We start from the raw sequence: 16,302 nt of genomic DNA, 5'->3' as shown, positions 1-16,302 counted from the left end.
TAAAGGGTATCGCATCCTGGAATACTTCCCCTAGAATTGGTTATTAATTTAAACAGTGAAATGTCAAGGAAAGAAAAGTACATAAAAAAGGTGAAACCCCTTGTGAAAAAATGAGAACTTTAAATGTCAACCTGGTTAATTAATAAGGCATTTAATTAAACAATGTTGTCCAATAAAAAATTAACAATTGTGAATTGCACATCTTTGCCATGAATTGAAGAAAGGGAAGAAAAAAGATTTAGACACTATCAATTGTCCACCAGGTTCTAATCCTAATTTTATGCAATTTTGAAGGTATTATAAAATTAACTTAATCTTTCCTGGATTTTAGACTTCGCATTCACAGAATGTGGAAGAATATGCTATTGTTATTTAACCTTAATCAACAGTTATGTAGCACTTTATAAATATGAGCTTATTTAAATCTCACAGCCATCATTTGGTAGATACTATTATTGACCCCTTTTACAGAAAAGGAAACTGAGGCAAAAGAGATTAAGTCAACTTTCCCACAGTCGCCAGCTGGTAATGTGAAAGATGTGGGACCAGACTGCAGACAGGCTGGTCTTCACCATCATGCCCGGGGCCCTCCTGGCCCTTTAGATAATCTCTATAATTGTCACCCTTTCTTATATTCAGTAAGCTTATAAGTCAGTCATTTTAGATGCAATTACAGTCTCCACCAACCTCTCACCTTATCTGGCACAGAGATGCCAATCAAGCTACTGGGATCATCAGCCATGTAAGCTACCAAGGACACCAAAGGGAAAAATCCATCAAATAATCAAAATGCTTATCAAATTATGACTAGACCGATAAAGAGAATGGTATACTGTCTGAATTGTGAATTTTTAAAATATATTTTATTGATTTTTTACAGAGAGGAAGGGAGAGGGATAGAGAGTTAGAAACATCAATGAGAGAGAAACATTGATCAGCTGCCTCCTGCACACCGCGCACTGGGGATGCGCCCACAACCAAGGTACATGCCCTTGACCGGAATCAAACCTGGGAACCTTCAGTCCGCAGGCCAACGCTCTATCCACTGAGCCAAACCGGTTAGGGCTGAATTGTCATTTTTTTTTAATGTCTTAAAACCTTTCTCTCTCTACAAGCAAGGATTTTTCACAAATGTCTATTGATTCATCAGTGGATCAAAGCGTCCACGGAACACCTAGAGAAAGGCCCTCTGCTTTCCCGTGCCCTTCTTGCTTGTGCTATCAGTAAGGTCCTGGGACAAGGCTCCAGAAGCCCTTACTGATGTCTGGGTTCTTAGAACTAAAGATACCCAACACACAGGCAAAAGCATCACTCTTAGATGTAGTTAAAGCTGCAGAGCTTCATGGGAGACTGAGTCACACACAGTAGACACTACCGGGCAGAGTCAAATAGAGCCCAAGGGGGAAATGAAGATAACTCTTCCTCTCCCAAAGCAAACACTCTGTTCCCATGGAATACACTGCTTGCTTTAAACAGACAAACACAAATCCAGATACAGATCTGATCCACAGCCACAGGCCATGAAAGAGAGAAGCTGACAGTGAAGCGGGGCTGAGGAGTAAGTTCCAGATCACTCTCCCACTCAAAGGACAAGTCAACCTGTGAAATGAGACATCAAAGCACAGGACTTCTACTTCAAATCATTTCATCTTCTCACAGAGTGTTTCCACCTAATAACAGGTGCCATTCATTAAGCACTTGTTTGCTTTATTTCATTTACTGTTCAAAATTCTGCACAACCACCACATGGAGTAGGTAGGAACAACGTTTTACTCGGAGAATCTGTTAAAAACCAGAACACCAAGAAGGGAAAATGGAACCCTGAAATAGCTCTTGGTTAAAGGCCTGGCCCTGGTCTGACCCTTCACTGGTGGGGTCTCCCTCATCCTCCCCACAACCTAAAAATGGTGCCACTAGCTCCGCTTCCCAGAGGGAGTGTCCGAGGCTCATATAGGTGAGCAGCCAAAATCTAGAAGGCACCAACATGCTAGTATCCACTCAAACAAGCCATTCCTGAAGGAAAGACCAAACCTACCCAGAAGAATATGTAAGAGCGGAAACAGCAGTCTCTGGATAGCAAGAACTGGCAAATAAGGAACATACTTTTTCTTATATTATACTTTCAAATACATAATCATACCAATTTTGCTGGAATTCAAAAATTTACCAATAACAGAAGTTCTATGTTTATGGCATACACTGTCAGATCATAATACATAAAATTAGACATAAAGAACAAACAAAGCAAAACCCAGCCATCATTTGCAAGCTCAGATACCCTGTATTATGTTAAGTCATTGGTTGGGGAAAAAATTGTTTTAAGTCACTAAGAATATTTTAACATTGAAATGTAAATATAAATATATGGTGTTCTACCAAAGTCCCATTGAAAGGAAAATATATTGTCCTTTACAACAATATTAGCAAGAAGAATGAAGAGAGTTATCTAAAGAATTTTTAAATTGACAAGAGGATACAAAAACAAACTAAGAAAAAGTAAAAATTAAACAACAAAAAAGTATATCACGTGTTACAGAAAACATAAAAAGAGCATAAAAAGGGAAAAAAATCAGATTTATGGAATTTTCCTATCCCTCAAGTCCATATAAATATGTAAATAGCCTGGGAAAATTTTGCAAATTTCAACAGATAAACAATATTTTCTTTAAAAAGAACATTATATTCCCAAACTCATTTTACTTGAGCCCAAGCAAAACAAGAACATTTTAACAGGAAATTATACTCAAAAATTCTTAATAAAATCCTACCTCAGTAACAAAAAACCTGCAAAAATAATATCTACTATAATCAAGTAACAGTTAAACTAGGAACTCTGAGATGGAATAACCCATAGAAAACTATCCACCCCCAAGGCTTCTGTTAACTGAAATCACAAATTTCTGCTCTTGTTCCTAAATTTCTGATAATACACTACTACATTTGAAATGTTTTCTGGGGAACTGAAAATAAAGATTTAAAATATATTCATTTTATGGGCCCCAAACTAGTTTTTACATTCAAAATTCAACTATGCCCAACTTGAGAAGTTTTTGTAATGTGCATGGCAATATTAAGTACACAATCTGTGTATCAAATACATATTTAATTTTAATATATTTGGTTTGGGAATTTCTATTCCAATGATTTACATAATCTGCCTAACTAGTTTATCCTTTATCCAAATTCTTGTCTGTACTGCTCATTATAATACTAGGTGTCTTAGCAGAATCTTTACTTATTCTCACAGGATCAAACACTACCTACCTGTAACAATGACCAAAGAGTGGCAAAATAAATAAATAAATAAATAGGCATCCTCTGTGAACTTAGTCTAAAGCAGCCGACCATAATCCAGGCCGACGTTAAACATTTACTTAGGAAAATATTAAAAAGGCCTTAAGTATAATTTAAATGCTTTTCTTGTATTGTTGCATGATTAAAAAAAAACACAAAGAACTAATTTCTGCCCATCACAACCTTAAGAGGCCTGCCTCAGCTGCCCATTCTACTTCAAACTCCTCAGAGGACAGGAGTCATGCCTCCTGCTCAGCTCTTAACTCCTCCTTAGCAAGCTCATCAGCCAGCACCCAGCAGGTTCCCCAGCCTTGGTCCACGGTCTGAAAACATAATGGTAAGTGACCTGGAACACACAAGAGGTGAAGAGAAAGTATTCTGTCTACCGGCCCACACACAGGGATGCTTTGCAGCCAATGCAGGTCTGACACCACACGATGGTGCTGGCAACCTCTGTGCGTCATATCAGTTTGCAGCCAATCTGGAGTTTCAACCCTGGAAACATCCTGGTGCAAGAGGCCCGTGCTTTTCCCCACCACATATAAGGTCAATGTCAATTAAAGGGTCAGTATGACCCCATAGGTGCATCTTGCATACCCAGAACAAGCGCTCCTGTTTAAGACTCCTGTCAACCACTCAGGGACTCAGCCCTAGGAAGGGGTGGGTCCTTCCAAGTGCAGTAACTGTGGCCAGCTCAGCTCTCACTGTCCTCACAGCCACAGAGAGGCCCACATCAGACCAAGCAAACTTGGGCAGTTCAGGAAGCAGTCAAGGCATGAACCCTTAAGATATCTCCAACCTCACCTTTGTACTTGAAACTTCATTCTTTCAACAAATATTTATTGGGGCTTCCTTCTTACAGGAGCTGTTCTAGATGTTCAGGCTAGCGCTGTGAACAAAATAAGAGTTCCTAGTCCCGGCAGCATGGCTCAGTGGTTGAGCGTTGACCTATTAACCGGGAGGTCAAGGTTCGATTCCCGGTCATGGCACATGCCTGTGTTTCGGGCTCGATCCCCAGTGTGGGGTATGCAGGAGGCAGCCAATCAATGATTCTCCCTCATCATTGATGTTTCTATCTCTCCCTCTCCCTTCCTCTCTGAAATCAATAAAAATATATATTTTTAAAAGAGTCCTTGCCCTAACGGGTATGCATGGGTACTGCCAAAATGTGGAAGATGGGACAGCCTCACTAGGAGAGGCAACACACCCAGAGCATGACCAACTGCCATGTTCAAGTTGGTAATACTGCCAACTCACGTTCAGCAGAACACACACTGCGCCCATTGGAAGAAACGTTAGAGCTTGGAGATACCACATGTGAACAATTTTCTTCTCAGGATTTTTGTTTTATTTTTCTTAAGCCACAACTAAGTCTTAATGATTTGAATGACTCCCTAGACAATATTCACCATATATATGTCATATAATAGAATAATATAAAGGTAAAAAAGGTGATAGACAAAAATTAAAATTCTGGTCATGGACATCAATAAGAGGAAAATGGGAATAAGAGAACTAACTTTCCATTTCGTCATCAGACCTCCCCACTAGATTATCTCAACAGCCAAAGGGCTTTTGCAAATATAGTCTCCACCTCCACATGGTAATCCATACATCTGCCCAGATTAAAATGTTTTCAACTCAACTATAATTGTGGTCTCTCCTACTGAACCGCCTCTCATAGCTCTCCATTACCTACAAAATTGAATAAATTATTTCGCCTGCCTGACATTCAAGGTATGTATGTCTACGTATTTCTGTCTGAAGGAAGAAAAAAAGGAGAGGGAAACTGGCTTTGTGAAAATAAATTTTTTCAGTCAGCAAACCTATAAAAAAAAGAGGGAGAGTTCTTTCCAGGGGTATGCTAGAGCCAGTGTGTATCAGCTCATAAGAGCAACTTTTCGGACATTTCTACCAGCCAGTTGTTAAGTACATTATTTAAAAATATATTATATAAAGTTACACTTAAATGCCCGGCCAGCATGGCTCAGTGGTTGAACATTGACCTATAAACCAGGAGGTCACGGTTCGATTCCAGGTCAGGACACATGCCGGGGTTGCGGGCTCCATCCCCAGTGGGGGGCATGCAGGAGGTAGCCAATCAATGATTCTCTCTCATAACCTAGCTCTCTCTCCCTCTTCCTTCCTCTCTGAAACCAATAAAAATATATTAAAGACACACTTAAATTAAAACAAAGGTAATAAATACTCAAATGTTATTACTTCCTAATTATTGTCCTACATTTCTACTATGATCTTGAGGTTACTCTTTGCCTACTGTAGCTGAACAGTGACAGTATTACAGAACAGTGTGCTACTGCACACCCCTTCCTGTGTTCAATGACATCACATTTGGCTAACGGTGGAAATATTTACACCATGGAAATCAGTGAACCAATGGACCAGAGTGTTGTTTTTGTTTTTCAAGAGAGCTTGTTGTTAAACTGGTTCTTCCCCATTCAAAGTACCTCATCAATAAAATTATGTACCTTCCAAAAAATAGTCGTAAGCTTCAAGGTGACCGTTACTATGAACACAAAACATAAAAGTGAATTTTATTTCAATCCACAAGGAGGGTAACTGAAACAATCTTTAGAAAGGGGGGTTTTTCACAAATTCTTAGAGATTACTGAGATATCCTAAAGAATGCAGAGCCTGCTACCGCTACGTAGCGTCACCACAGGAGCAGAATAGATTTTAGAAATTGGAAAATGGCATTTTGGGTGTTTTTTTCCTTCCAATGTTTTTTAATGCACAGTCATACATTTATAAAAAGCAAAAAGAGGATCATACTACACATACAGTTTAATAAACTGCCTTTCAATTTTAATATCCTATATAATAAAAGCCTAATATGCAAATTGTCCCCTTGACCGGGAGTTCGACCAGGGGACAGGGCCGGCGACAGCAGTGGCCAGTGGTGGCGGCGGCAGGTGCCCAGGAGAAGGGAGGCACCCCGGCAGCCGGCAACCACTAGGGACCCTACCCATCCATGAATTTCGTGCACTGGCCCTCTAGTAGTGTCAATAATTTTCCAGTTATTAAATAATCTTCCTCACCCTTTTGATAGCATATAACTTTAAAATAACATATTAAAATACTTGCTAAAGCTGAAGGAAGATAATTCTCAAGGTAAAAGAAATAACGGAATTGGTAAAAGGACAGTGGAGGCAATAAATATGAGTAGATGTTTCACAATCCTCTCTACCCCGGTCTTCTGACCCTCAACGTATCTCATACATCAGTTTTTTTTAGCATACAGCTCAACCTCATTCAAATATGAGTAATCATGGAGTAGGAACACAGGCAAGAGGCAGATAATAATATGCATCGTGAAAATAATCAACAAGGGTGGCGACATAACGAAAGTGTAGGTTCCTTGTTCAAAAATTATTAGGAATTTCAAGGCCGTGACAGCAGAGCAGTAAGTGTGTGGATGCACAGGTCACACACCCATGAAGCCGGCCATGAAAAGCAACAAATGAAACAGACTACGAGTTCACACAGAAACAGCTCTCCATTGTCTGAAAAATATTAAAGATAAAATTGTCTCTCTAAAAAAGGGACTCAGGCATTAGACGTGAAGTTTCCAATAATTAATTATCATTCATATAAGAGATTTTTTAAAAATATATTTTATTGATTTTTTTACAGAGAGTAAGGGAGAGGGATAGTAGAAACATCATGCCTGGTCTTGTGCCAATACCATGCTGTTTTGATTACAGTGGTTTTATGGTATAACTTGATATCTGGTATTGTGATCCCTCCAATTTTCTTCTTCTTTCTCAAAATTGCTGTGGCTATTCGGGGTCCTTTTTGTTGTATATAGATTTTTGTAATATTTGTTCTAGATCTGTGAAATATGCTGTTGGGTTTTTTTTTTAAATATATTTTATTGATTTTTTACAGAGAGGAAGGGAGAGGGATAGAGGTAGAAACATCGATGAGAGAGAAACATCGATCAGCTGCCTCCTGCACACCTCCCACTGGGGATGTGCCCTCAACCAAGGTACATGCCCTTGACTGGAATCGAACCTGGGATCCTTCAGTCGCAGGCCGACGCTCTATCCACTGAGCCAAACCTGTCAGGGCCATATAAGAGATTTTAAATGGACTAAAAGGGCTAAAGAAATGGATTAGAAAAAATTACAGAATGGAAGTCATACAACTACAACACTAAAATAGTAGAGTAAGCACTTGAACACACAAACAAACCTGAGTAAATCACTCAAAATTAAATGGACAGAAACAAAGACACATAAATGATTACAAGAACAGATACTAGATTTGGAAGACAAAGGAGATACAACACAGCAACGATAGTTCTTGAAAAGTGAATAATTAATATGTGCAAAAAATATTAAAAGAGCTAATAGAGGAAAACTTTCTGATGCAAATCAGAAAGAAGCCTTGAATCTACAGACGTAAAACAACCCATGCTCAGACAGGCTGATGAAGCTCAAATTCCAAAAGAATGAAAGAATCCTAGAGGCACATCCCATAGAAACAGCCAGTAATATGTGAGAGAGAAAAGCAATACCCTGGCCTCAGCCTTCTCCTCCAGAAATACCCAACGCTAACAAAGAATGGAGAGAAATGTCTGAAAATCCCAGGGCAAGAAAATGTAACCCAAGACTTGCTATTCAGCCAAACTGTCCTTTAACTACAAAGGCAAGAATCAGCCATTCCAAAGCAGTTAGGAATTCAGGAAACACAGCACCCACAGGACTTAAATCTGACAATGAAATCCAGCCAAACTAGAATGAATCAAAATTTTGGAAAGGCAGAAATGGCAAAACCATGGTAAAAAGTACTGAATCCATTTAAAAAAAAAAAAAGGACTAGTAAAAGAGCTATGGGAATTGTGATATTAGAACAGAATATAAATGCTATAATCCTTCCCGTTGTAAAATTCATAATTGATAAAAATGTGGAACTGGCGGGAAGAGAGATGGTATAAGGTCAGTGCTAAATTTTTTGCCTTCTAAATGAGTCAGTATGTCTCCATTTGAAACAAGTAGTTAATGAGAAATTATTCCAATCCACAACGTTTTTTCTATTTTCTTATAAATTAAGCCTCTAAAAGATATCTCTAATCTCCCTTCTGGAGAAGAAGTCAACAATTCTTTCCATCTCACTTCAATTTCTTTTTCTTTGCTTTAATTAAAGTCAATTTTATTTTATACCTTTAAGTAAAATAACATGTATGGTAAGATTCCATACATCCTTCTGACTTTGCAAGCTCTAGATGGAATTCACAAAACGTTAACATTATAATTTCTGAGGAGTCAAAAGCTCTACGCGGATTTTCAACTGTGCAGGGGGTTGGCACCCCTAACCCCTGTGTAGTTAAAGAGTCAACTGTATTTCTAAGCGGTGAGTGTTTTAATTTCTTCTTTCTTTTTTTTTATGTAATAACAATGTACTGCTCAACTGGTGTGGCTCAGTGGTTGAGTGTCGACCCATGAACCAGGAGGTCACAGTTGGATTCCAGGTCAGGGCACATGCCTGGTTGTGGGCTTGATCCCCATTAGAGGCATGCAAGGGGCAACCAATGGATGTTTACCTCTCACATCGATGTTTCTCACTCATTGTGTCCCACTCCCTTCCTCTCTCTCTAAAAGTCAATTTAAAAAATTTAAAAAGAATGTATCATTTCCCCCCAAACAAATTGCTTTTTAACAACAACCAAGAAAATATTATCATTACTACCTAAAAAATGAATTTTACTAGTTTTGCTCTTCTCCATTCCCACTCATGCCCATCAGCCCAGGCTGCAGTCAGGGGCATGGTGGTGGTTGAAGGCACAGTAACCAGGCTGGGGTCAAATCATGGCTCTACTAATTACCAGCTTTGTGACTATGCACATGTTGGTTGACCTCTCTGTGCCTCAGTTTCCTCATATGTAATAGCACCTACCTCTCAGTGTTGTTTTGAGAAAACAATACCAGAGTGGACAAAAGTAAATTTACAGTTGTGAGTATGTGAAGCACAGAGTTTATTCATGTATTATTATTTTTAAACCTACTTTTGCCCCACCCTGTATATGTAACGTCCTTAGAACCATGTCTGACATATATATGGTATGTGCTCTAAAAGTGTTGGCTCTTATTATTCAAGGAGGGAAACTGGCCGGGGGGTAGGAGACAGCCAGGGAGTTCAAGTGTCCCGAGCAGTGAGTCATTTCACAGACTTTCTCTAAGAACGGTCTTGGCCAAAGCTAACACTGTGCTGCTCCTATGCAATGAGTCACTGCTCCCCACCCCCCGCCGTTCCTGTCAGTCCTGTCAAAGGGTTGTTTTATTCGCTTCTCAAGCCTTCCAAAAACATTTGGAATCTGCACAAAAGAAGAAATATGAAACTTTCAGGCAGTGATAAGACGTTCTAAGCTTCGGCCCCGGGGTTTTCTTTGCAACTCTGGCTGGAGTTTCTGTCACCACACTCAGGTGTGTTTCAGAACTCCCGAGGCCATGGGAGACCCAGCTACATCCCAGGAGCTCCAGCAGGTGCTCCAAGACACCGGCCCTTGAAAACATCCCAAATACACACAAAAACAATATATATGTTGTCCCACTTTCAAATAACAGAATAAGTCTCACTGATTCTTTGCAAAGTTAAAGCAGAGGGCAATCCCTGCAAAGCATTGCAGCCGTTGGGTAACTTGGCTTAACAGTGCGCAGTTGGTCAACAAGTTAACATTTTGGTTAATTTCCTGTCCGTTTTCACTGTGTATTTTTACTACCTGAGATACACATTCTGGAGTTGGAAAGAAGAAAGCCAGGGACTCTGGTGGAATCCATACACCCACTCCCAGCTGAGTCCTTCCCATCACCACACCAAGATCACAACTGTGGCAGATCCTGGCTTCTGCTTAAATAACTGCAAATAGGGATGAGAACACTCTTCTTTGAGTGTAGTCTTTGTCACCGCAAACTGGAGGAAAGTGAACAATGCATCCTGGGGACTGTGGTCACCAAAGCTTTATTCCCTCTGAATCGGGGTCCATTTCACTAGTCTCTCACCACATCACACCCCCACCGCCATCCTTGGTCAAAGAGCCCATCTGCCAGCCTGCAGTTAACACTGAACAACTAGCCCAAACAATGTGGCTCAGTGGTTGAGCATCGACCTATGAACCAGGACATATGGTTCGAATCCCCCGACATGGTTCGATTTCCCGTCAGGGCACATGCCCTGGTTTTGGGCTCGATCCCCAGTAGGGGGCGTGCAAGAGGCAGCCAATCAATGATTCTCTCTTATCATTGATGTTTCTATCTCTCCCTTCTTCTCTGAAATCAATTAAAAATATATTTTTTAAAAAATGAAACAACTAACTCTACTTTCCTTTTGTTCATTGAAGGCACAGGTAGTGACTGATCAATAAGTCCTCTGATCAGCATGAGAGTGCCTGTTATCACACCCAGGAGACAAAAAATCTGGCCAAGCCAAACACTTGAAAGTTTTCCTTGATTTGCAGGGACTTATTGATGCCCCGCCCCCTCCCATGACCACTTGCAGCAATCCATGACTGAGGGACTCTTGTATAGGCTTTTAGAAATCCTGAAAGTACCTCACAGGCCTGCATTCCCAGGTTGCAAACCCCTTAAGAATCCAAAGACTCCAAGCTGAGAGACAAAACCTAGAGTACATGAAAATCAAAACGTGAAGAAATTTTACCCAGGGTGATTGATATCCTGAAATACAGAAAACTCCTCCTCTAAGGAATTTTCATAAGTACCACCTGAAATTTAAGCAAACCATGGAACAATTTGCCATTGACTATTTACTTATGCCAACTGCCCATAAAATGCCTCTCCTGCTTTGCAAGGGCAGAAAGCAAGAACAAATGACCTATTTAGACCTGAGATTTCCCGGCGTAGCGAAAGGCAGGAGACTAAAATGCAATGCAATGATGCTGAAGTTGAAAGAGCTGATTGAGTGAATTGGGTTTTGCTTTTTTTTTAACATGCATATCCAACGTTAGAGCTAAAACATCAGAATGACAGGCATCCTTAACTGCTTTTACTTATGAAGCAACCAGAATGCACATTTCCCCACTAATCTACTGCACATTTTCACGGTGTGATTATGCAGCACTGTGAATGCATCTTTTTGGCACAATCTGTCCGCCTGCCTTCGCTATTGGGCGGCTGTCGGTGATGCTGTTGTAATAATAAATACAATAGAGTGAATCTGGGGTCCCTCACTCCGGCTTTCAGAAATGCACTAACTTATCCCATACTCTCACTGGGCTCTAAACCCCCCACCCTATCTGATTTTGCACAGATGTTCAAGAAGAAATGTGTGTTTTTCTTTAAATGAATGTCAAGGGCCTGGCAAAGTACTGTACAAAAAAAACGCCCAAGTCAGCACTGTGTTGAAAAGCTGATTATTAGCTCACTTCCTTCTCTCTCCAGTTCCTCCACTTCCAGAAAAGTAAACATGGAAACTATCACACTGGTCCAAGGTCTTTAAAAAGCCAGGCAGGTTACAGGTAGCTTTTCTCTGCTCCTTTATGCTGAACTTTAAGAAGCTCTTAGTGCTGTGGGTATCTGAAGGGTGCTTTGCGAGAGGCAGCCCTGGGTTCTCATTCTTTTGGCTACAATCCCTGGGGAGGTGAGGTCATGGGGAAATTCCGAGGGGGTCACAGAAGCACTGAGTGACACTGGTAAAGCAGCCTGAGACCAGTCCCATCTCCTGTACCAACCCCCATGACACCCTATTTTCAGAGCCTTGCTTATTCGCCCGTTTCCCCCTCCTTCCCATCACTTCCCCCCTGTGGCCACCAAGCACTCCCTAAGCAGCCAAAATTAAACCGATAGCCTGGTGTCTGCTGGATTCCTCCTCAGAACCGCCTCATTCATGGCTAACCAGAACTAGGATTCTCAGACTTGTTCCCACCCCACCCCACAGAACAGCACGGAGCAGAGGAAGCACCGCAGGAGGATTTCCAAGTTCCAAGTTGTCAGAGACATCTTCCCTTTGTTCCATCCAGCAGAGAATGGCTAAACCGAAGTGAGGTTGGCAAGCATCCACAGAGTGAAAAATCTGTGTCAAGAGATTTATTTAAAAAACAACAACAAAAAAACAGCTCTCGGTGTCCGACCTAGTTCTCGGGCGACATGGCTAAACGCACCAAGAAGGTCGGAATCGTCGGTAAATATGGGACCCGTTATGGCGCCTCCCTCAGGAAAATGGTGAAGAAAACTGAAATCAGCCAGCACGCCAAGTACACCTGCTCCTTCTGTGGCAACACCAAGATGAAGAGGCGAGCCGTGGGGATCTGGCACTGTGGTTCCTGCATGAAAACAGTCGCTGGTAGTGCCTGCACCTACAGCTCCACTTCTGCCCTCACAGTAAAGTCAGCCATCAGAAGACGGAAGGAATTGAAAGACCAGTAGCAGCTCCACAGTTTGAAACACTGCGAGCCTATAATAAATGGGTTAATTTATATTTTTTTAAAAAAAAAAAAAGAACAAACCGTATTTAATTTTCTGTGCGACAGTGAGAAAGACAAGATGGAAAAATGTGAATGAGTGAGCGTGCAGATACATGCAGAGGTACAGGTATGTTTAACAGCAAACCTATCATATAACAAATCATATGTATTCTCTTCGACTAATCCATAAATACTGGACTGAATCTGCACCCTTAGAAAATGAAAATTTTCAATAATTTTTTAACAATTTAGGTCTGGCACTGTTACTGCTTCTACAGTAATTTTTTTTTTTCATCATCTTCTACTGGACCTTGGCAAAAAAAGTGAACTTGCAGTTGAACATGGCAGATAAGTCACATGCCTGCATCACTTCTCCCTCTAAAAATCCTACCAAAGTGACAGGACATCTAACTTTTTAAAGGAACAAAACAATATATAGCAGCAGAGACAAGAGCAGACAAGACATTTAACTGACTACTTGGATGATGGGAAGCAGAGAGCAGGAAGTGATGATTTATATCCTAAAGGATGTTCAGAGGGGTTCCACCAAATAGGCCATTTCCCACCCGTGTCCCTGGGAGGCTCCTGCTGAAGGGAAGGGTGAGGGGTGGAGTGGAACAGAGGATGCAAATCAGATACAAAGGGATGGACCTTGGGACCCCAGCTCCCCTCCCCATCTGCCCCAATTGCCAATGAAGAGGTTTATTATCCAAAGAAGCTGAGGGATAGGACTGAATATCCAAGAGCAGTATTTTGTTCTACTTATTTTTTGTCACAATTGGATCTCTTCAGGGTGTCAACTGAGAGAAAGGTGCCTCCCTGCTGTCTGCCCACATGCTCCATCCTGAGCAAAGACACTGATAGAACCTTTAACCTAACCTTTAAGCAGCGGTCTTCAGGCACAACAGGTTGAATTCAAATATATGTGCCTTTCCTTTGAGACTGTCCTCAACTTTTCTCCATTTCAATAGATTCCTTCTCTCTTTTTGCTCCTCTGCAAGCAGACACATTTATCGATGGCCTTCTTTCTGCTTTCATGCCTTTTTACACCATTTCCTTTTGTTGTTTATGGAGTGCTTTCTCACACCTCATCTCCTTCAAGAAGTATCCTCGGTTCAACTCATATCTTGTTCTCAAAACCAATCCCGCTACCTTCCTACACAGATTAATAAATGACTTTCTCACCTTCCCAGACACTCAAGCCAAAACTCTGGAGTCACTTTTGTTTCTCCCTTTCCAGAATCCCCTGCATCTAATCACTCTAAAAACAAACAAACAAACAAAAAAGCAAAGAAGTTAAGCCAGGGAGATCAGAAACTCACATAACACCAGGCACAATGAAAAAGAGTGATATGATTCAGGTCTGAAAATGCTGCAAGAGGTGGTGGGAGGTAAGGAAGAGTATACTTGCTCCCCATGGGACCCAAGTCCCCTTCCTCCATCTTGCTTCCAGAATACTCAGCTTATCCCAGGCAAGGCTGGTGGAATTATTCTCTGGAGAATCTGAATGCACACATATTGACATTGGAGGGTTTCTTCCAACAAAAAGACCAGTTGCTGCTTCATCACTTCAAAGAAAAATCAACAGTTAACAAGCCCTGTCCATATATCTGATTTTTTGTTCCTTACTCTTAATATTTGCTCTTAATAAACAGCCAAGAATAAGCAAGCATTTAAGGAAAATCTACAAAATGAAAGTTGGGGCTAAAACACAGAGGGGGAAAGCATTCTGAAAGCAGGCAGACGTTACAGGAAGCAGAGTTTTTTGTTCCTTACTCTTAATATTTGCTCTTAATAAAAGCCAAGAATAAGCAAACATTTAAGGAAAATCTGCAAAATGAAAGTTGGGGCCAAAACACAGAGGGGGGAAGCATTCTGAGAGCAGGCAGACGTTACAGGAAGCAGAGGGGAAAAATTCCTTTAATCTAGAATTAATATCCCCAGAGAGAATACCATGTCTCAAAATATAGGGAGAGATGCTATGAAAAAAGGGCAAGAGCTCTTAGGAATTAACATATAGATAACTGAAATTTGTGTTTCTATAGTTAGTTGGCTAATTTGAGGAAATTTCGTAGAAAGTTGGGCAAAAAATAAATACACAGAAATGTTAAAAGATAAGTAGGACATCTTCTACAAGGTCAAATAATCAAATAAGAGAATTACAGAAAGATTTTTTTTTAAATGGTTTTTTCCCTCAAGAAATATCCCAAAGCCCTGGCCAGTTTGGCTCAGTGGATACAGCATTGACTTACGGGATTGAAGAGTCCCAGGTTTGGTTCCGGTCAAGGACACATGCCTGGGTTGCTGGTTCAATCCCCTGTAGGGGGCGTGCATGAGGCAGCCAATCAATGATTCTCTCATCATTGATGTTTCTATCTCTCTCTCCCTCTCCCTTCCTCTCTGAAATCAATAAAAAATATTTTTAAAAGAAGGAATGTCCCAGAGTGATAGACAAGGGACTCCAGATTTAAAAGAAAAGCAAATGCCCAGCATAAGTAATTTTAGAAGGGCCCACTGAGATATATGCCAAAAATTGTGAAACTTCAAAATATGAGAAATTAAGTGAAGATTCAAAAATGTTTCAGAGAGAAGAGAGAAAATAAATCACACATAAAGGATGCTAGATGACAGTGGAGCAATGTCTTTAAAATTTCAAAGATATTAGTTTCAATTTTTAATTCCACATCTAGTAAAATTATCAAGCAATCCTAAGCAGACATTAAAGGCGTTTTTACACGCGAAGAGTTAAAAGAAATTTATTTCCCTTGAACCTTTCTGAGAAAGCTACTGAAGTATGTGTCCTACCAAACAATGGCATAAACCATGATATTAAAGGATATGGAATCCAGAAAAGAGTGAGCCCAGGAAAGAGACCAGTTAAGGAAAGTCCCTGAATGATGGCTGTATACTAACTAGGGCTAGAGTACAATCCATTCAGACAGGAGTTGGAGGATGGGGATGTTGCAGATGTTGTATACAACAGGGGAAAAAAGGATGAGGGATTGGTTAAAAAAAAAATGGTAAAAATTAGTTGAAAGAAAATTTACAGGTCTGTTGAAGCTATTTGGAAGAAATCAGCAATTGGTACATAAAAAATCAAGTTACATTTTAAGAAATGAATTATCTCCAGGAAAAACAAAGTGGGTTTTTTTGTGTTTGTTTTTTTGGGGGGAGGGGGGAAGCAGTGAACACTTTACTCAGTGATAATAACGTCTATAACGACTACTGCATTAACCTAACACTGTACTATAACTACATGGAGGGGGAGGCAGGAGATAAGGGTTCCGATTGCTGTCACTGTCTACAGCAGGAAGTGCCAGGGACCTGGAAGTTTTAACCACTTAAACAGCCTTTCAACTCATCGTCCTGTTTTCATATCTTCCACCAAAGTTAGAACGTTTCCCTACACACTGAGGGAGGGGCTCCACCAAAACGAGAGAGAAAATGTGAAAAGAGAAAGACGTAGGCTGTAGGAAACAGATTTCATAAAGAGAAGCAAGGGGATTCCCAGGGTAACGCCAGGGAGATCTCTGATGCTGACGAGGTCAGAGAGGAACCCAGCCCAGACT

The 16,302-nt window shown here is 40.6% G+C and overlaps 1 protein-coding gene across 1 annotated transcript; it reads left to right on the top strand.

The window, feature by feature from the left end:
* The first annotated feature begins 12,380 nt into the window (after positions 1-12,380).
* LOC102259788 (putative 60S ribosomal protein L37a) lies at positions 12,381-12,749 on the top strand. The gene has a single exon (XM_005883627.2). It carries the CDS (start codon positions 12,417-12,419, stop codon positions 12,693-12,695), a length of 279 nt encoding a protein of 92 aa, XP_005883689.1. The 5' UTR covers positions 12,381-12,416; the 3' UTR covers positions 12,696-12,749.
* The last annotated feature ends 3,553 nt before the right edge of the window (positions 12,750-16,302 follow it).

Source organism: Myotis brandtii, unplaced genomic scaffold (genome assembly GCF_000412655.1).
Source record: "Myotis brandtii unplaced genomic scaffold, ASM41265v1 scaffold796, whole genome shotgun sequence".
NCBI classification, from domain to species: domain Eukaryota; kingdom Metazoa; phylum Chordata; class Mammalia; order Chiroptera; family Vespertilionidae; genus Myotis; species Myotis brandtii.
The sequence above is the reverse complement of the archived record's forward strand: the minus strand, read 5'-3'. Positions and strand labels throughout refer to the sequence as shown.